The sequence below is a fragment of the Cryptosporidium parvum genome, chromosome 6 (genome assembly GCF_000165345.1).
Source record: "Cryptosporidium parvum Iowa II chromosome 6, whole genome shotgun sequence".
NCBI classification, from domain to species: Eukaryota; Apicomplexa; class Conoidasida; order Eucoccidiorida; family Cryptosporidiidae; genus Cryptosporidium; species Cryptosporidium parvum.
Genome location: NC_006985.1, coordinates 701,375 through 722,225, shown reverse-complemented (window position 1 = coordinate 722,225; position 20,851 = coordinate 701,375). Strand labels below are relative to the sequence as shown.

Here is a 20,851-nt window from a genome sequence, read left to right as displayed (position 1 = left end):
ATCGAAAATGGAATCTCAATTACTGAAGAATCTACAACAAAGAATGAGCCAGAAGTCAGTATTTCTAGTACAAATAGTAATCACATAAAGAAAAGCTCAAGTAATAATTTTCTTAGCAATATTCAAATACCACCTATTCCAAATATTACTTCATCTACTGATTTTAACAATGAAAGTGAAAATGGAATTAACAATAATAGTCGTCTGAAAAAGCAATTTTCTTCTGATATCGATGGATTCAACACAATGATTAATCGTGTAATTTCTAGTATAAATGAGCAGAACCCATTTTTAAGTGGAACAGGAGCAGCAGGAACAATGGGATTAGCAGGGATGGGTGGAATAGGAGGAATGGGAGGAACAGGAGGAATGGGAGGAACCGGAGGAATTGGAGGAACAGGAGGAATTGGAGGAACAGGTGGAATTGGAGGAACAGGTGGAATTGGAGGAACAGGAGGAATTGGAGGAATAGCAGGAACAGGTCTAGGAGGAGTAGGAATGGGAACCCACTTTACTCTCATGGGGTCTATCTTCCCAAATCAATTACCACCTGGAATACAAAATCACGTGCCAACAACCCATTTTAATTCAACTAGTAGCCCTCCCTCTTCTTTCCCAGATTTACTCTCTCCAAATTGTAACGGAATTTTTGGGCCAGATTTGAACAATTTTTTGAGTCAAACTTTTCACCAAATTGCCTTTCAAAACCAATTCAATTTTTTCAATCATCTTGGGTATTTAAACCATTTAGCTGGATTAACTATCACTGGAGTTGGCGGGAACATTATTACAGGACATCCCAACTTCATGACGGGTTCTCTTATCCACAATTTTCCTCTATTTCAAAACCAAGATACCTCTTTAAGTGCAAATAATAATAATACTTGTATCGGAAATTCATCTCAAAGAAACATGTTTATGAATGGAACATTTAATGAAAATGAAGGAGGAGAAAGTTTGAATGGTTTTTTAATTTCAGGTAATCATGAAAGTAATTCAAAGACAACTAATAATTTAGATTCAACTGGTTCTTCTACTTTAATTTCCGCAGCTCTTTCTCAACAAGAAGGAGGTGACTCTTTTTCTCTCTCTCCAAATTCAAAGATAAACAAAGGAATGGTTGTATCAGTCCAGACTTCATCAGATCTTTCTACCCCATTGTTAGCTTAAATTATGTTTTAATTATTAATTCAGGTGTATATTGAATTCATATTTGAATCATTTGAGTTTATGTATTGGATATAATTATTCATTTAATTAAATAATAGATGTGAGAAATTTCACATATAAGTAGGAAGTTAAATCATATAATTTATTTACCTTTTCGTATGAATACCTATTAATATGTCATTTTTTTTTTTTTTTTGCATGCAAATGCCGGTATACAATTTTTTTTGACTTAAAGAATATTTCCCGCCTTTTCTGTAACACCCCTCCACCCCCCAATTAAAGTTTTTAAAAAATATATAAACATAATTATTGTTAACCAAATTTGCATGCATTTTTTTATATGTGTACGTGTCTCGTCTCGCAATATTAATATTATATTAAGTAAAAATTTCCTGTCAAGATATTGAACGAGAAATAAAATATATTAGAGATTTTAATTTTTTTTTAATGAAAATAAGATTAAATCAAAAGTTGGAAGTTTAGCTGGAAAATAAAGTGATTATTATTAATTATACTATTAATATAACAAGTTATTATATGGAAGAATTTACAATCATTAATTCCTAAATAAAAAAAAAACAAGAAATTGTGGAATATATATTATAGAAAATAAAAGGAGAAATAAAGCAGGTAATTACGTGATATATATATTTATATTTATACATTTATTTATTTACTCATTCATTCATCTGAGAAGTCAATTCTAGCCTTTTATTTTACTCTTAAAGAATTATTATATATAAATAAAAAAAAGAAGATGGAGAACCATAGAGCAATAGAATATAATCGACTTTTGAATGAATCAAGAGACGTTGCTAGCCTTATTAAGAAAGGCAAGGAGCTGGAATGTAAGCCAATCTCTAACAAGAAGTTATTTAATATTTGTCAACTCTTACTTTGCAAGAATTTAAAAGAAATTGAAAAGAATTCAGCTTCCATTATTGATAATGAGCCAGTAGTAATTTGTGATATTAGAACAAAAAATCAAATAATAAAATCAAGGACTAAAATAAATGGCTCAATTGAATGTAATAGTTTAGATAGGGTTAAAAGAATATTTCCAGAATCCAATAGAAATCAAAGCTCTGAAATTATTGGAATAAAGAGAAAACATGTAATAATTTATGACTTTGAAGGAAGACTTACAAATACCAGTGATTTAGAAATCTCACAAAGAGAAGTATTGGAATACTTGAAAAAATGTATACAATCAATTAAATCCATTTACTTATTAAAAAATGGATATTCTTCATTTAGTCTTGAATTTCCATATATATGTTGTAGTATAGATGCCGAATGTATTTCAAGTATTAAATCAATAAAAAACATCCCCCAGAATCTAAAATCAAAGATTATTGCTTCAATAGAATATCCACTTGTTATCAGCTGGGGTGAAACTTATAAAATTTATCTTGGAAATGTTTTTCAAAGTGTTCATCCTCAGATTCTTAAAAGTTTGGGAATAAAAACTATTATGGATTTTACTCCAAATAAAATAAAATCAGCAAGTAATAATGAAGTAAGAATTATTCATGTAAATAATTCAGAATCCAAAATTCCCATAGAGGATGAATATTTGATTTATTCTAATTTACCAATTGAAGAAACAATTAAATCGTTCAAAGAACTTGAAGAAAGTAATCCAGATCCAAAGGATATATTCCCAATAATGATTGTTGGGACAAGAGTTACAAATGAAACTGTATCAATTGCATCAGTTATAGTATCTTACCTCAGAAAAATGCAAATTACCGCAACACTAATATTTACTCTTAACCAAATAGGGCTTGATAATAACATAATAAGTCCCACTGAAAATGAAGATATCTTCAAATTACTTCATCCATCAAATTCACAAATTGCTCAAATGATTAGTTTTAACTTTCCTTAGATTATGTTTTTGATTGGATTAAGATTGAATTGAAAAAAAAATATGGTAAAAATAATTTGTAATAATAAAAATCAAATAGATTTTACTATTCATTTTTATTAAACTTAACTCAAAAAGAGAAATAAACTGCTAATTCAAACCTTTCTGGTAATTTATAAAGCTTTTTGAATAATTTCTTTCTATTTCTCTCTTTAAAAATAATAACAATATATTTATCCCATTATTTCTGACTTATTTCTCTTTTTATATATAAATTTTTATAATTAAATTCTTTCAAAGTTCTATCCCTGGAAAACATTCTTGAAAAGTCTTCTTTGGATGTTTGGCTTCCCAATGTTGTTTAAGTAACGGCCCAGTCTGAACTTTCATAAAAGGTTGTAAGCAGATCTGACACTTCAAACTCATTGCCTCAGCATTTACTTTAAGCTGAGACTTACCCTCCTTAGCACCATTAGCAACCTTTCTTTCTCTACATTGATTTCTCTTACAAGCATTTCCACCCTTACCCATTTGTTATCAGCTTATACCTTAACCAAACAAGAAGCTTTCAAAATTAATGAATAAAAACTCTAAAGCAACCTTGATATTAAAACTATTCTAATAGTATTAAACTCCAAATCTGATCGTTTTCTGGAAACTATTTCCGCTTCTCACTTGAAATTCTTTATTGTAATTTTGACATTAACAAGGATTATTAAATTCGACTGTTGGCGCTCAAACTGAATATTAAATTTATGTATGTATATTATAACGACAAGTATTATTCAAGAAATATACCATTTTTTTTTTGTGAGGAATTAAAATTCACACAAAAAAAAGAAATACATCTTTATGAGATTAACCTCATAATTTGGATGTTACTTGATTATTGTATAAAGCTTTAAATCGGAGCATGAATCCAAACTGTTCTATATTGGGAAATGTTCTTTATAATGACTCCTCAGTATTAAAAACAATTACAGGAAAATTCTTCCCATTAAACAAAAATAGACAATTTCTTGATATTTCCACACTAAAATATAATGAATTAACGGTATTCAGTGAATTCATTCCATCAAATAATGAAGAATTAGCATCAATAACAGTTAAACTTGAAGATACTTGTGTTGATTTTTGGAGATACTCAATTCAAGAAAGTCAATTTGATTTAATTTTAGTATTGGATTGTTCTCAAAATCTTCATTTATTTTCTTTGAAAAGCGTTTCTATTCCTCATTCCAAGCATGATTGTCCTTATATCTCATATAAGATTCCAAATTCCTTTATTGCATTTCCAACAAGTATTAATACAATAATTAAGGACCATAATATTAAAGAAAATGAACCAAATATATTCAGCAACCAGCTTTTAATAAAAAATGAGTTTTCGATTTCACTCTCCAAGAATAAGACAATTCCAAAAATTAACTTTATTAGACCTTATGAATACAGTATAAAATTTGCCAACTCCTTCCCTATAATCTTTGAAAAGCTAATACCAGAATATTGTATTGCAATAGACAATGATACTGGATATATTATTGTCTGTATTTCTTCTTATTCTTTTCTTATTGTTCCAAATCTAATAGTAAACAAAAATGGTATTATTGAACAATTGGAGTTGAAAATTCAGACTGAAAATCTCTTCCATTTTGACTCGCTTAAATACAAACTTGAATGTATTTCATTTTCTAAAACATGCAAAAACTACACAAAAATCCAACCAATTGTATTTTGCCTCTTTAGTGATTTAAAAAACCAAATTCTATATGGAAAAACTTTCTTTTTTGACTGGAATAACTTACTTAAAAATCAAATTAATCCCAGAGATAATTATCAAAAACCAATATCTGAAACCAATCTGATTCCATTAATAAACTCTTCATCCACGTCATTTTCTCCCCAACTATATCAAATGCGCATTTTTTGCACACATATACCGGTAATCCACATGAAATCAATACACGTAAGTGTGGGGAGGTCTATAAATGACAAATCAATACCGGTGCTTGCATGTGCAAGTGCATGTGGATATAAGTCTGGCTTTATTAATTCTGGGTGTATATGTAGATTTAGAAAATTATTGTTAATATTTAATTATGAAAAGAATGAATTAAAATTAATTTTATGTGAATTAGATGCTGAAGAATTTAATGAGGAAATTTTGACCGTAAATTTAAATGAATATTATCAAGATAAAATTTATATTGATTTAAGAGATGTCGTAATCATTGAAGAAAATGTTAATGAACAAAGAATTAAGTTTTTCATTTCTTCAAAATGTATGGAAATGTTTATATTAAATCTTCAGTTTCAAGATAATAAGATGAAAGAATTTGATATAATAAAGCTACAAATCAATTCTCCAAGTTTTGAATTATCAGATATTTCAAGTGTTTCTCCATACTTGTATTATAATGAAGAATGTCTCATTGTAAAAAGTATTATAGTAAGCTCAACTTTTGGTGTAATTAAAATGATAACTTTTCCAAACTTTAAACAAAAATTTATTTTTGCCCCAAAAATTCTTGAAATTTTGAAAATGGAAAAGGCTATTATGGCTCCAAATTGTTTTGATAATAAATTTATATTAGCAGCCAGAAGATATCAATGTTGCTTTGATCAAATTAAAGGTGGATATTATTTTCAATATGATTTTGTTTTAAGATATATATTTTTAAATTCATTAAAGATTTCCACAATAGCCCAATTTGATTCTTTAAAAAAAGGAGTACTTGAAATTTTTATTATACCCATCGAAAAAAACAGGTATTTGGTTGTTTATTCAAAGTTCCTTGAAAGCCAAATTGATTTACTTATAAAGCAAGAATCCATTCCTGAAAATAAATATTATTTAAAAAAAATTCAAATTAATGGTTTTTTAATAAGTGGTCATTCAACTATTTTATGTGTTAAAGTATGTCATAATTTAATGCTACAGGTTACAGAATCTCGTATTTTATTATACCAGGGAATTTCTGAACAAGTTAAAGCTTTTGAAAATCAAAATCATATTGATCATTTTCAACCGAATATAAAAGATTTATGGGAATATCCTGATTTAATTATGTATGCTAAAATGGCTGATGATAATCACTTAATGATTATTACTCAAGGACATAAATTAATTCAGTTAAAAATCGAGTCTTTTCAACTTTTTCATTTTGATATTAAAGATGAATTAACTTATATCCCTATTATTTCATCATTTGAATCCAAAAAATTAATATTAAATAATTCTTCTCATGTAATATTAACTCTAATTGGAGATCCTCATAGCCAAATATTTGCAAATTTATCATCAATACAAAATCCTTTGAAGAATATTAAATCTAACTTCAACCTGAACCATTTTCTTGATTCTGAGGTTGGAATGATCACTTCTATTGAATTTGACAATAATTTTCATGATAATATATATATTACAACAAGTTTTGGATTCTTATGTATTTTTAGTTTAATTCAATTTACACAAGATTTATTTCAAGAAAAGTTTCAAACAAATCAAACCAAATACAAAAAAATTATTATTAATTTAAAATCTCATATTTCTTCTCAGGAAGTTTTTAATTTGAAAGTTATTGGAACTCAAAGAAGACACATTTTTAATAATAATCAAATATGGAAAAATCGTATTATTTTAGGATCAATGACTGATTATTTATATACAGAATTGCTTGAGACAAACGAAAAATTTCTCAAAATTCTCCATATTAAAAGATTAAAATTTCCAATTTATTCTATTATTACCCAATTTACTGAAAATTACCAAGATTATGATCATCTTTACTTTTTATCTCTTCAAGGCCATGAAAATCAATATATTAAGCTAGTTAATGTGGAATCAAATAAACTTCAAAGTTGCGACAAAGTTTTGCCTTTGAAGAGTACTCGTCATAAAGTTGAAAATATGATTTATCTAAAAGAAAACTCTTGGATTGTTGTTAACATTGAGAATTGGATTCCAGACTCACACTCAAATAAATGTCCCACAAGAATCAGCTCGCAGCTTTTTCTATTTGATTCAGATGCTAATTTATGTGGATCCAAAACTTACTCTATTAATGATAATGATTCAAACTTTGAAGAAAATTTCAGATTCAAAATATTTCCAAACAATGGAAAAGATAGCTTTTTTCAGGTTTTTAACCGTGGTGAAAATCAAAATTTTATACCAAATACTATTTTTCAACTTATTTCAGTTCACAGTAATTCTACTAATACTCACAAATTTCATAAAGATCCTTTTATTGTCTCAGGAAGTTATTCTTTCAAGGGAGTTGAATCAGGTCTTATTTACAGATCTCCATCTGATCACAAAAAGTTCTTTTTTTTTCTTGTTGAGAAAAACTTTGATACTGACAAAGCTTTGGAGCTTGTTTCTACAAGAGTTATAAGCTGTTTGGATATTTCAAAAACTAAAAGAAATTATGATTCTATTAATACCGATATTACCACCTATTCTCAGTCAATTGATCACATTATTGCTTTTGGAAACAAATTGAAGTTGAAAGTTGCAGACTTTTCTATTTCTTTTCCCAACATGCTCATCCATAATGTTACCTTTCAAAATCATGCAAGAATTATTGCAATTGATCTATTGGAATCAATTTCAGACTTATCTAAAAAACAACTCATTTTTCATCGAATTTATTTCGATTTAGGAACATATTCAGATCATAAACTCACTCAAGTCAAGTATCAGGATAATTTTGATCATTTTTACCATCTAGATTTTCCTATTCTAGATAATAAAATAATCAAAGACAAACAAATTCAAATTTATAAAGGGCTCTCAAATCAAATTTCTCTATTAATATATGAAAATTCTCTCAATCAAGATTCTAAACTATTTTTTATTGGACTACAAATTATATTAAATTATATGTATAAACGAAGAAACAATGAAATAATTTCTGCATTTCCTGCAATTATTACAAATCTACTTTTTGGGATATTTGATATTGTTTTTTCCAATAAAATTAAAGTTAACTCAACAAAAAGTATTTCTTCTAACTCTGGTGCCTTCTTTTCCAAAAAAAAAGTTAATAAACTTGATAAAAAACAATTTGAAAATGGAATAATAAATACTAAAATTTCCTTATATCAAATTTCATATCTTTATTTTCAAGTATGCTCTAAATGTATTAAATGGAAGATTTTAATGGTATTAATTGTTTGGTACAATCTAATTACAACATTTAAAAATAACCAAGATTTGGAGTTTATTTCGATTCGAAAATTAGTATGTCCACTCTTTCAAGATTGGGTTCTAGAGCTTGAAAGAGAAGTCACAATTCATTTTGAAACAATAATGGATCATTCATCATTAATTGAGAACTTCTTTAATTCTGAATATCATTTTCAACAATATCAAGAGTTGTTATTCTCAGAATTTATAGAGGAATAAATCTTCTAACTTTAATAATTCTTACAAGAAATAATAACTACTAAGGAAAGAGAATATATTGTAAATAATAAAAGGAATTAACTTCAAATTCTATATATATAGGTAAAGAGTATTTCTATAAAAAAAAACAGAATCATTTTCTCTGTTATTTTTTTTTATGGAAATCCTTTGAATCCAATATACATTTTATTTACTCCGATCAGTATTATCAGTTCATTTATTTTTAATAACTACCAACCAATTTCCAACTGCTGATCTCTAATATTATCCTAAGTTAATAAAAATATAAAACTTGAAATTCAAGTGTTGAAAATCCTCCAACTAAAGATGAAGTAATATAGCTATTTATGTGGATAAAGGAGAGAAAAGTTGTAATAAAGGTATACCACCATCGCCGCCACGATACAACCCAGGAGTAATGAATAATCCCCTCGTTAACTTAAAAAAAAGTCCCAACTTATTACTTCTTCGAAGTTTTCTCGGACTTATTGAAAGGATTAATTTCTCGATAGTATCCGAGTTTGGCTCTAGCAGCATTCTTTCTGAAGAGATTCTTGATTCCGAACTTTTTCCCTTTAATGTATAATGGACTGGAAGGAAGAGGGAAGGGATGTCTCGGATGGATTTTCCTGACAGCCTTAACAAGTTTGTAATAGTCGCGCTTAATATACCCGAGCTCATAATTAAAGTTATGTCCAGAAGTTTTAATACATTTGTTAAGATCTTGAAGAACTTTGATAACTTCCTTAGAATTGAATTCAATCTCTTCAAGAATTGCAAGAATACGAAGGATTTCAGATCTGATTGGCTTGACATTGCCTGCTTTAACTGCATCGTTAATATTGGTAAATATTGGAACAACATTATTAGTAAAGAATTTTCTTTCGTTAAAATGTATATTAAAAAGTGATTGTCTTGGGATTCCATTAAATTCTTCTTCAACAACACTGGGATTGGCAACCATTTCATCTTGTATAGATTTGAGGATTTTGGTCATTTCGCGAACAGCATCATATATTGGTCCCACAGCCAATAAAGAATTATAGTAATTTTGTGAACATAATCTCTTGGATTTTGGTCCTTTATACCAATCATCATAAAATTCCATGATATTTGAAATATTCTTTTTGACTCTTCTGCTTTGTTCACCATTTCCAAGCTGAAGTCTAATTCCTTTCATACCATAATACAAATCTACTCTAACATCATCGATAAACTGGAATCCTGGGTAGTGAATGGTATTAATAATATCGTAGAGCTTTTTGTAAAGGAAATCAAAATGAGCAAAACCATCAATTGCTCCACTGTTATATACTTGGTAAATTCCATTAGAGTTTGAAACATGTCTCCATTTCAAGTTTGAAGCTTCAGTAAATAGAGGTAAAGGAATGGATATAACAGTTCCAGTAAGCTTAAAGAGTTCAATCTTCTCTTTAAGTACATTCTTTGGTAGATCTTCTGGTTGAATTGTAAGGACATCTTCTCTGGAAAGCTGGGTACAAATCTCAACAACATCTAGAGCGGAGTTGATTCCATTCAATCTTTTAATGCATTCTCCATAAGCAACTACAGAGAATAATATTGTAGCTAAATCGAATTTATCTTGACCAGCTAAATCAACAGGATTTGAGCCTAAGAACCTTAGAATACGTTCCATACGTGGCTGATTTTCATCAACTAACAATTCAAACTTGGATTTTACTCCAATTTCAACTCTAGGATCACTAGTAGAGAGTCCAGAAATTGTATCGTGGGTCATTGGAAGCTCAACCTTATAATAATTAATTTTTTTATTAAGTTGACTTTCCAATACCTTCTCATCATTAAGTTCAACACTTGGATACTTGGAGATATCACTAACTGTAAGAATATTGGCAGACTCTAAAGATGGGAAAAGGTTTTCAATTGCTATTTCTGCATTTCTTGTAATAACAAATTCCATCCTTGAAGACCTCTCTTCAGGCTTAGAAGTATCATCAGTTGATTTATCAACAAATCCAATAGATCTTTGTTGAGAAGTTGATGGTTCAACAGTAATATCTGGTTGAATGGAAGATGCTAATGATGATCTAAGACCTTCACTAGCATCTCCACCAACAAAATCAGAATGGGGAGCAATTCCTCCTACGGAAGCACTCAAATCACCTTGGGATTGCGATTTACTCATATCCAAATTGGAACCATCAATACCAGATCCCGAAGAAGATGTTACTTCTGAGTCACTAGAAATACCTGCGAGATCTTCTCCAGAAGCTGATGCTGACTCTTCATTACTTGGAAACATTGATGAAGATTTCTCACCAGCAGAACCTAAAATGTCAGACCCATATAAATCAGTCTCAGAGCCAAGAACTCCCCCAACAGCAAGGATAATACACCCAATTGCTCCCAAAACATAAGTCTTCTTATTCATATTCACTTGTTCTTTTCCACCTAACAATGCTTAAAAGAAAATCTGAATCAATTCAAATAAAAACTTGTACAAGCTTCAAATATAATGGCTTTCTCTCACACTTTCTTTTTCTTCAAAGCCCTAAAACTGTGTACAAGTGTACATCCCACTTTACCTTTTTATCAATTTATTGCTTTATCAACTAATCATCTCCAAGCGTCGACATAACGCACCTGAATCTTTTAATTATTAGACTTGCCGCCTTTCAGAGGAGATTCCCCCCAAAGCAGAGGGTAAAAATTAATAGGGCGGAAATAAATCTGGAAATTAAGAAATTTCAAATAAGGGATGCATATACGTCCATATATGATATGAATATACATACAATATCCAAATCACACAAAATCTATTATACTAGGAATCTGAAATATTTATTTATGCTCCAATTTAAGGATAAATTCTGACATAATTCTTATTTTGGGTATCGGATAAATGCACACATTTTGGCGCCCTGATCTACAAATTTTGAATATTAAAAATGCTCTTTTCTTGTTTTTTTCTTTAAAACTTTTAAAAATGTAACCAATTAGATTTCTTCGCTTAAATACTCACTAGAGGTTAATTCGTCATCATCCTGGCCTTTGATGTTATCGAGGCTTGAATTTGAGTTTAGTAGCTGAGAAATTTGGATAAGGGAATTGACAACAATACTACAAAGTTTGATAATGGATTTTTTGAGCATAAAATTCATTGATTTCTCTTTTTGTCTTGGAAAAACCTCTTCAGAAATAATTTGTCTACAACTGTTCATAAAACCAGTTTCTTCGAATTTTGGGAATGTTTCAAAATTGTTTCTCAATGAACTAATGATTTCTCCGGAAATTGAACAAATATATTCCTTAACAAATCCATTATAAAGGGCTATAGAGCTCATTGACTTGCTAGAGGAGTGTAAAATGGCTGAGAGAATAATCTCAGCCAAAGTATCTTGGGTGATACTATGCTTATCCAAAATCACTGCATTTTTATTGTCACACATATCAAGATAAAGTAGCTTAGACTTTGAAACCTTTGAAAAATCTTCTTGAACAATAATCCTCGAGTTTATTAGTTTTGTAAATGATACTCCTTTTGGTTTAATTTCAAATAAATGCATATGAATCCCAGAACAAGCAAGTAAAAGTTTCTTCCTGAGATCTCTAGGATCCCCCTCAAATGGATGAGCAATATTATTATCAATCTCCTTATCCTCTTCATCCTTCTGTTCATCAGATGAACCATTTGTCTTCATACCATTTTGTTTAGAAACTTGTTTTTCAATGATTTTAAAACCTTGCAATGCGAATAGAGTTTCCGAAAAGTTCGTACAACTTTCTATGAATCTGTATTCACTAATCTTCACTTGTTCAACAATTTCCATTCCTATACCAGTTAACTCAATATTAGGATAAATTCTCAATAAATTTTCAACAATGATGTCTTTAATGTTTTTATTAGGCATTTGTATTGGCTCTTTGGAAAATAATCTTGTATATTTTCTAATATTATCCATAATTTTACAAGCAAAGTCCAAGCTATCTCTAGTTTCATTGTCAATGGGAAGATATCCTCTCAAACCAAAAGACAAAACTCCAAAACAAGAGTTATGGAATGAAGCTGGTTCTCTGATCATTACATTCACTATTTCACAAATCTTTTGCTTTGGAATATTGAACTTTGGAATCTTCTTGTCTAAAATAAAGATAGTAACGTCAGCTAGTTCGTCACTTTGGATTTCTGAACATCTGTAGTATACTGGTAAATTTGATCTCCCAATTGTTTTAATTACAGGTGGTATCTCAAAACCAAAATTCTCAATCTTTCCTTTGATATTTCGGCATATTTCATTCACCTTACCTGAAGTAAGATACCTTGCATCCCTAAGGTTCGGAATTGCAGTATGAAACTTCTCTATCTTACCTTCTTTATATAAACTATATATATTGCTTACACAAGATTCCATGAATCTAGTCCTTATAATTGAAGCTTGTATAGGCCTTATTCCATATACATGCCAAGTAGGAGGCAGAGAATCCATCATTGAGTCCCAAAAATAATCGATCAAAATTTCATTCCTGTCAAATAAAAATCTTGAAATGTCTTGAAGATATTCCTCATCCATAAAAGAAATATTCTCATCCAAAGTATTATAATTTTTCAAAAAATTTTCATATTTTGAAATATTATCCGACACATCAAGTCTTAACCTAAACTTTTGAAATACATTTTGTCGTTTGTAGCTTGCCAACCCAGCCTTTACACAATCATCCAATATATTCTGTGCATTGGCCTTGAATTCTAGCAAAGTAATGCCAAATAAATATATACAGGTTAGTAAGAAAATCATTACTTCACAGCAGAATACTCTAAATCAATTATTCAGACTCAAGTCAAATTTTCTGCCAGTAATAAGCTGAGCCGAAATTTTGTACAAAATTACATTCCCGAATAAACCTTCGCAATGAGTAATTTCTCTTATACTTGATCTATAATTGCAATAAAATCACTGTTATTGAATTATTTAAATTCCAAATTCTTAATCTTAAGCCCTCTCTTACCCAGTTATTTTCCTATCTTATTAAAAATTCACCACTATTTTTTTTTTTTAATTTGGGTTATTTTTTTTTTTTGAATTGTCACTTTTGGCGGGAAATTTCCGATTAATCTACTGTCAAACCGGTATAGCAATTTTGCAAAAATTATGCAAATTTGCATGTATGACACGTAATTATTACATGCAATAAAATATTAATAAAAATAATGAAAATGACCAAGAAGAGCAGTAGTTTATTATTAAAAAAAATATATAGAAATTTAGTTTAGCTCTTTCTAGGTTTTAGTTTTTCTAAGATAGTTTTGATCATAGTAAATTTTAGCCGGAAGTTTTTTCACAAGCTTTAAAGCTTGGATTCTGAAATCATTTTCTCTAAATAGTCAGTCTTATGTGAAATTTCCCGCTCAATTTTATCAATTTGGTTGTTTAATTCTATTAAGGTATCTTTATTTTCTGTAATACTTTTGCTTAGTTTTGACTCCAATCCGTCTAATGTCAGCTTTGTTTGGTTAAAATGATTGTCAACATACATCAATAGCATTTGAATTGCCACTTGAATGTCTTCAATTCTTACTTTATCTATTTGTTTTTCTGCAAGAAAATGATTTAGTTAGTTAGTTTCTCCTTTTTAAAAAAAAGAAGCTATCATGAAAATTTAGCTTACTTACCTGAAAGATTCCAAATAAAAGAACCATAATTAGGATCAATCATATTATATATTCCATTCTCTAATTCATTCCCAAGATAGTCTTTTCCGAATAAATCTACAAATAAAACACTAATGAATGAAAGAATAAATAATATTAAGGGAATTTTGAAGATTTTTAAATAATCAAAGTTACTCATATCTTCCTCGTATTCCTCATATTCCTCAAATTCTTCATCTGTTAGATCATCATCTTCGCTTTCCATCATGGCATTTTTTGTTGGATAGTATTCTTTTTTATCATTTTGTTGCTTTTCTAGTTCACTATTACTTGATTTTGAGAACTTGTTTAGTTTTTTTTTACTCTTTTTCTTTGAAATGAGACCATTTCCAATATTTTGACTAATAATATCATTTTCCAATAAAGAACTTGCCATCTTTCACTTTAATTTTACTTATATATGGAATATATTAGGCCAATAATATATTTAACTTAACTTAAGCTGCTATTATTATATCTAAAATGTAACAATCTTCTTTCTTTTCTTACTTTACTAAAATCAAAATTACTATAAACCTGACTACAATTTACAAGTTATATCAATTCGTTACTACTTGATTGAATTTTCCTATTTTTAACCCTCTATCTCCTTCTATTTTGTCCCAAACCTCCCGGACCTTGTAACAATATTTGATACTTAATATTATTGGAATGAGAAAAAGACAGAATTTTTCTTTCCCACTCCCCCACCGGTCCAGATAAGAGAGAAATTTAATATTTAAGCTTAAATAATGAGTGTAAAAATAAGCCTTAAATCATAAAACATAATAAATAAGAAAAAAAGAAGAGCTTTGAACTTTTTTTTATTAAAGATTAATAAGTGCTAAGTATTTCTATCATAGTAATATTTTAAGTCTGATATTTTTGAATTTTATTCAAAGTATTCATGTGCATAACTCTAGCTATAGAAAGAGTGAAATCCAATAATCTATTTCAATTTATCCCTGTACTCAAAACTAAATAGGTAAGTAATGCAATCGCTACCTACTTATACTCCCTTGATAATATTTATTATATTCTTAAAATTACATAATCATCCATACCAACTTTTATCAACTAATATCCATATTCTTGATAAAGAGATAATATCTTCTCCTCCGTACAAAGTACTATGCATTTAAATCATTTCCTCACTTATTTCTGCCTTCTATTCATCTCTCCTCACCCCTCCAATGCGAAAATTATTAGATTTACATAGAACTTTCACCACGTTTTACCATTACATTCATTTACCATAAATCATCTGGAAAACGGAAGTTCATTATCTATCTTCTTGGTCTCAAAAAGAAAATTCATTATAATCATTATATTATTATGAATAACTTCATAAATACTCTTCCCGCGTCAAAAACACTATACACGTAAGTGATTTCATGTAAATGCATGCAATCACATGTAAGTTACATTTGCGCGCCAATGTGGGGAAAAATGAAAAAAAAGCTTGGAGAGGTTTTTTATTAATACGTGGTGGATTGATGGTAATAGAAATAAAGATTAGAGGATGATATTGAGTATAATTTGAATGGGTTGATGGAATAATGTTGAGAATAGAAAAGGTCCAAAAGTCACATGCATTTTACCATTGTAAAAAAAAACTGAGAATTAGAGAAGAGTAATGAAGGGAATAGAACAATGATGTAAGGATTATTATTCACTATTAACAAAAGTAAATAGTGTTTTTAGTCCTCAGGATTAGGAGAAAAATCAAAGGCCTTAAGACGGGAATATTTACATTTTCTCCCCATCAACCAAATTTTCTCACTTTACCCCACTCAAACAACTTTCCTTTTCCCATTTTCATCTCATCTTCCCTTATAGTCACACTTTTTGTTTCTTTGTATATAATCATTCAGTTTGAAATTACCCCAAACAAACAGTGGCTGCTCTCTTCTTGTAATATGAATAACATACTTGACGACTTAGATTTGAAAGTTCTGGATTTTTTTTAATGAATGGAGAGCTATTTAAAGCATTGAAACACTCAGATGCCATTTCTTTAATATTTAAAGATTTTACTCCTTTAGAAATGCATACATCCTTCTCTGCAAAGTACACAGCTCTACAGAATGCAGTTATATACCAACCAGTTGTATGTCCTTTATATAGGTATTTGAGAACTCTAAACAAGCTAAGAGCTCTTTTCTTTTGTGATCTAGATAAATCTGTGCACTTTATTAATAATTCTCTAGCAGCAACTTCAGTTGTAAGAGTTTTTTCAGACTTTGAAATCGATAGATTTGAAAATTCATCAGAAACAGAAACATCTCCTTCATGAGATTTTTCCGCAGCGTCGTCTCCTTTTTGAGAAGGAAGACCAATTGTTCCTTCTGAAGCTTCATCCAACTCTAATTCAGAGCTTAAATCGGAATTCAATCTACTCTCAGTACTAAGCATTCCCTTCATTGGTTTCAAAGTGGTATATGCTAATGGCGTTGAATGGAATCTTTGTGATGGTTGAGTGTAAATACTGCTACTCTTTGGAACAAGCTTGTGTAATTTAGTTTCAAATTTGGATGGAATAATTCTTTCTGGCTCTTCAAATTCTGGAAGTGGAGAAGGCTCTTCAGAAATATCTGGTAATTCTGAAACGCTTTCGTCAGCACCATCTAATTCTTTAACTCCTCTCAAGTCCTTGTATCCACGTGTCATTCTCTGTTCTCTCTTCTTCTCAAGACGTTTTTGTTCTTCTTTGGCTTGTTTAATTTTCTTATCATGATTATATTCACGTTCTGAGACTCTCTTAAAGTAAGTTAACTGAGGACTAACAAACCCTGAGCTTCCATATATAAATTCAGTCTCATACTCTCTTGGTTTCATGTGAACTTGTAAAGATTTTACAAATCCTCTGCCTGAAGCCTTATCAGGGAGATTCTCTGGGGTAGGTGGATGTAATAGACTACCTCTTTTAAATGGTTGATAATCTTTGGAAGTTCTTAATGGTTTAAAGATCTCATCAGTTGAAGTTGGAATGACTCTATCTGAAATAGGACCGCTTCCACGACGGCTTGGTGGACCTGGAATCTCTGGAATTGGAACTTTACCAGAAATATATCTATCAGAAGTTCTAATCACATCATCATGATCGATTGGTTTAATAATTTCATCAACATTGATAGTAGTGCTCATTGGTGTAAGACTCTTGAGAGTTTTTTTGTCAGTATCTAAGAAGTAATCTGAGAATGGAATTGAAAGAGCTCTGTATGCTGATTCCAAAGATTCTTTAACCAAGATTGACAAATCGAATAATGAGTGTCTGCTAACATCACCTGCTCTGTAAAAGAGAGAAACAATTTCACGTACTCTTGATTCTAAGTCTTGGTATCCTTTGAGTATACTACAAATATCAGCCAAATTGATTTGAGAGCTCATTCCAAGATTATCTGAATAAATGTTTGTTAAAAGCAATAAAGAAGTAGCAAATATGACATTATCAGCATCACATTCTAATGCCAATTCTCTATTTTCTTTAACAAGCTTCTTAACTCCTGTAACTGTAAGGTCTTTCCTTGTGAATGTCTTCGTTGCTAAATAGTTCAATCCAATATTCACTGATCGAGCTAAATGTTCTTCCTCAAATGTATATTTGTTGTTGTTCAAATAATTTTTCAAATTTGAAACAAACGAGAAAATGTTTGGCTTCATTGAGTTTGTGAATAACAAACAATATAATTCAGGTTGTAGTTGAATATTTGATAAGGCTGAGAAATGATGAATGAAAGCCTGCAAGAAAATAATGTGTCTCTCAGCGATTATTTTACATTCCGATAAACTCCTTAAGGAAGAGCTAAAATCAGAGACTCCATTGGAAGTTGCCTGAATATACCTAGAAAAGGCTGCTTTAGCAGCAGGATCTGATTCATATTCAGACCCATCAACTCCAAATTTAAGAAAATCAGATTGTTTGGTACCAACAAATTGTGACTTCCAATTATCTGAGAAACTGCCAAGTGGAAATTGTTCTGGTGTTTGAGTTGGAGAATATGGTGAACCTGGAGTCTCATATTGTGGAAAATCTTCTGGACCAGTTTCTCCTGGAATATCCAAATGTCCTGGATATTCTGGAGTAGTCACAACTCCACCTTCTTGATCTTGAGAACCAATTTCAATATCTGGAGTTTGAGCTGGGGTTGGTACAACTGGAGCTGGGACTGGTACAGCTGGAGCTGAAGTTAATATTTCTGGGGTTGGGACTGCGACTGACGTTGCTGTTTGAGTGGTAGGCGGTGAAACCACGACTTTTGTTGCTTGAACCCGAGATGGCATAGCTGAAGCTGGACCTGAAACTGGAACTGACGTTGCTGTTTGAATAACTGGTGGTGGAATTACGACTTTTGTTGCTTGAGCTGGGGTTGGTACAGTTGGTGCTGGGACTGGTACAGCTGGAACTGATACAGCTGGAGTTTCAGTTGGAACTGCAACTGACGTTACTGTTTGAGTGGTAGGCGGTGAAACCACGAATCTTGCTTCTTTAGCTGGGGCTGAGGCTGGTACAGTTGGGTCTTTTGGAAGAGTTTTTGGTTCAAGGAGTAGGCCACTTGGATCCATTCCAGAAAGACGTAACTCTGCTTGATTAAAAACTTGATCTGCTCTAGAGCCTCCAAATTCGTTGCCTGCTTCTGCCTCAAGATCCTTGATTTCGCCCTCAACCCTTACCATTTCTGAAATGAGACCTTTATTATTTGGCTGTTTCATCCTATTCTTGTGAAGACGTTTCCAGTAGTTCTTCAATGCTACCAACTTCGAGAGAACAGAGAGCAAGCTAACACTTTCCTTGGAAGCAGCAGCAGCAGCAGCAGCGGCAGCATCTACGAGTCCTATGTATTCACTTGGACCAAAAGAATTGACAAGTAAAATGGCAATAAAAATGCCAATAGGCGAAAATAATCGGTTAACTTTCATTTCGATAACTCCAAATTAATAAATGAGTAATCTGATGATCTTCTTACTATAATCGTGAATTTTCTTGCTTTTTTACTAATTTAGATTTCTTTCTTAACAGAGGTTAAGAGTTTAGTTCTGAATATTTCTTCAGTCTCTTCAACCTTGAAAGTTTTAAAATAAAAAAAAAAATAAGTTCTTAGAAAATCTAAATTCCCAGTTTCCGAAGAATCCCTTATAAAAACACAACTTTGGTTCGCTCTCTAAGCCCTTCTTTTGTTTATATTCCAATCATTTTTAGATCCATTAAGACAATACTTTCCTCGTGATCTAATATAATTCCGCCATAGCCCGCCATCTAAGATGTGTGGCGCCAATCCAGAAAATAAAAGGTTAGTCATGGTAAGACAATAAAATAATTTTATAATAATTTATCTCCTTTATACTTTAAATAATAGAAATAAAAGAGATTTATATTTGGATTCCTTTGGAAGTTTGATTTTCTTGGAAATGTTTAATTTCTTGTAGAAGATTATTACTTAAATATTTTTCGAATTGAACCATCTTATTTAAAATTTGAAAGTTTTCATTAAGCATTAATACAACAAAGTCGAATCTCTTTGTTTTCTCCAAATTCTGGATAATTTTAAAGATGTGTGAAATAAGTTTCTCTTTAGGTTTTGATTGAAAAGAATTCTTTAACAATTCATCGAGAACAACGGATATCCTTTCAAGAATTTTTTCCAATATATTGACTTCTATTTCTGTCTTGTTATATATTTTATCCAAATTTGTGAATATATGACTAAAAAATAAGTAGTAATCAATAAACTGGTTGTTTTGATAGATGTTTTGCCATATACGAAGGAATTCTATTGAATTGTTACAGTTCATTTTGTCTACAATTTGGATTGGAGATTTAATAGATTTTGGACAAGAGCCAGATTCTTCAAAGTACTCTTCTAAAAAGCATGTTATGTAGGATGTTAGATAGTGTGATTCGTTTTGTTTTGTAGATATCTCTTCTTCATCTTGTTTCTCAGTTTGAGATTGAACTTCTTTTTCTCTGAAATCCAGGTTTTCAAGTGATGAATTAACTTTTTTTGTTTCATAATTCTGAGATTCTATAGCTCTTTTTACTTTAGAGTACAAAACAGTTATCTCGTGAGGTGGTGATACCTTTAACCAATGTTGGTAGTAGTCCAAAACTGTTTGAATCATTTCAAAAGACTCGTTAATAGAAGATTTTGAGATTTCATCAGAGAAAACATCACCACATCCAAATAAATTATATAAAGATACAGATAATCTATATCTTGTTTTGTTTTCAATATTCACCCACAAAGTTGGTAATTCTCCATTTTTCTTTAAATAAAAGTCTCCTTCCTCGTTAATATATTTCAGTAATTTTCTAGACTCAGAAACTGCTCTTTCAAAATCTTTTTTCTCTACATAACAAGCTATACAATTACTCCTTAGTACAATTTCTCCCATCAACAACTCAAAATCTTCTCCATTTTCTTTCAAGCTCTGTTCCAATTCTAAAATCCCCAATGCTTTCAAATAAAACCCTAAAGCTTCATCAAACTTTTTTTCTTTGTAACATTGTCCACCCTTCTCCTTCATTCGATTTGCCAAATCCTTTGGATCTATACGTGACTTTTTATCCTCATCTTCATCTTGTACCTCTAATTTGTTCTTGCCTTCATTCACTATCCGTTCCAACTCATCTTCATCTTCCACTATTACTATCGGAATACGGTGAAACTCTTCCATTATCAACCTTTCCTTGTAATTTTACTCGTTTTTACTAAACTCTTTTACATCCCCC

The 20,851-nt window shown here is 30.3% G+C and overlaps 8 protein-coding genes across 8 annotated transcripts; 2 read left to right on the top strand and 6 right to left on the bottom strand.

Moving 5' to 3' along the window:
• Positions 1-122: 122 nt before the first annotated feature.
• cgd6_3110 (hypothetical protein) lies at positions 123-521 on the bottom strand (the record flags this gene model as incomplete). The annotated part of the gene is made up of 1 exon (XM_627657.1): positions 123-521. One exon carries the CDS (start codon positions 519-521, stop codon positions 123-125), a length of 399 nt encoding a protein of 132 aa, XP_627657.1.
• Positions 522-1,927: 1,406 nt separating this feature from the next.
• Positions 1,928-3,061, top strand: cgd6_3100 (dual specificity phosphatase, signal peptide; the record flags this gene model as incomplete). The annotated part of the gene is made up of 1 exon (XM_627656.1): positions 1,928-3,061. The coding sequence occupies one exon, from the start codon at positions 1,928-1,930 to the stop codon at positions 3,059-3,061; it is 1,134 nt and encodes a 377-aa protein (XP_627656.1).
• An 892-nt stretch (positions 3,062-3,953) lies between these two features.
• Positions 3,954-8,450, top strand: cgd6_3090 (hypothetical protein; the record flags this gene model as incomplete). Its single annotated transcript, XM_627655.1, has 1 exon — positions 3,954-8,450. One exon carries the CDS (start codon positions 3,954-3,956, stop codon positions 8,448-8,450), a length of 4,497 nt encoding a protein of 1,498 aa, XP_627655.1.
• Positions 8,451-8,910: 460 nt separating this feature from the next.
• On the bottom strand, positions 8,911-10,863 carry cgd6_3080 (hypothetical protein with a signal peptide; the record flags this gene model as incomplete). Its single annotated transcript, XM_627654.1, has 1 exon — positions 8,911-10,863. The coding sequence occupies one exon, from the start codon at positions 10,861-10,863 to the stop codon at positions 8,911-8,913; it is 1,953 nt and encodes a 650-aa protein (XP_627654.1).
• A 565-nt stretch (positions 10,864-11,428) lies between these two features.
• cgd6_3070 (hypothetical protein with a signal peptide) lies at positions 11,429-13,228 on the bottom strand (the record flags this gene model as incomplete). The annotated part of the gene is made up of 1 exon (XM_627653.1): positions 11,429-13,228. One exon carries the CDS (start codon positions 13,226-13,228, stop codon positions 11,429-11,431), a length of 1,800 nt encoding a protein of 599 aa, XP_627653.1.
• Positions 13,229-14,095: 867 nt separating this feature from the next.
• Positions 14,096-14,518, bottom strand: cgd6_3060 (hypothetical protein; the record flags this gene model as incomplete). Its single annotated transcript, XM_627652.1, has 1 exon — positions 14,096-14,518. The coding sequence occupies one exon, from the start codon at positions 14,516-14,518 to the stop codon at positions 14,096-14,098; it is 423 nt and encodes a 140-aa protein (XP_627652.1).
• A 1,484-nt stretch (positions 14,519-16,002) lies between these two features.
• On the bottom strand, positions 16,003-19,041 carry cgd6_3050 (hypothetical protein with a signal peptide; the record flags this gene model as incomplete). Its single annotated transcript, XM_627651.1, has 1 exon — positions 16,003-19,041. The coding sequence occupies one exon, from the start codon at positions 19,039-19,041 to the stop codon at positions 16,003-16,005; it is 3,039 nt and encodes a 1,012-aa protein (XP_627651.1).
• A 450-nt stretch (positions 19,042-19,491) lies between these two features.
• On the bottom strand, positions 19,492-20,796 carry cgd6_3040 (hypothetical protein; the record flags this gene model as incomplete). The annotated part of the gene is made up of 1 exon (XM_627650.1): positions 19,492-20,796. One exon carries the CDS (start codon positions 20,794-20,796, stop codon positions 19,492-19,494), a length of 1,305 nt encoding a protein of 434 aa, XP_627650.1.
• Positions 20,797-20,851: the final 55 nt, after the last annotated feature.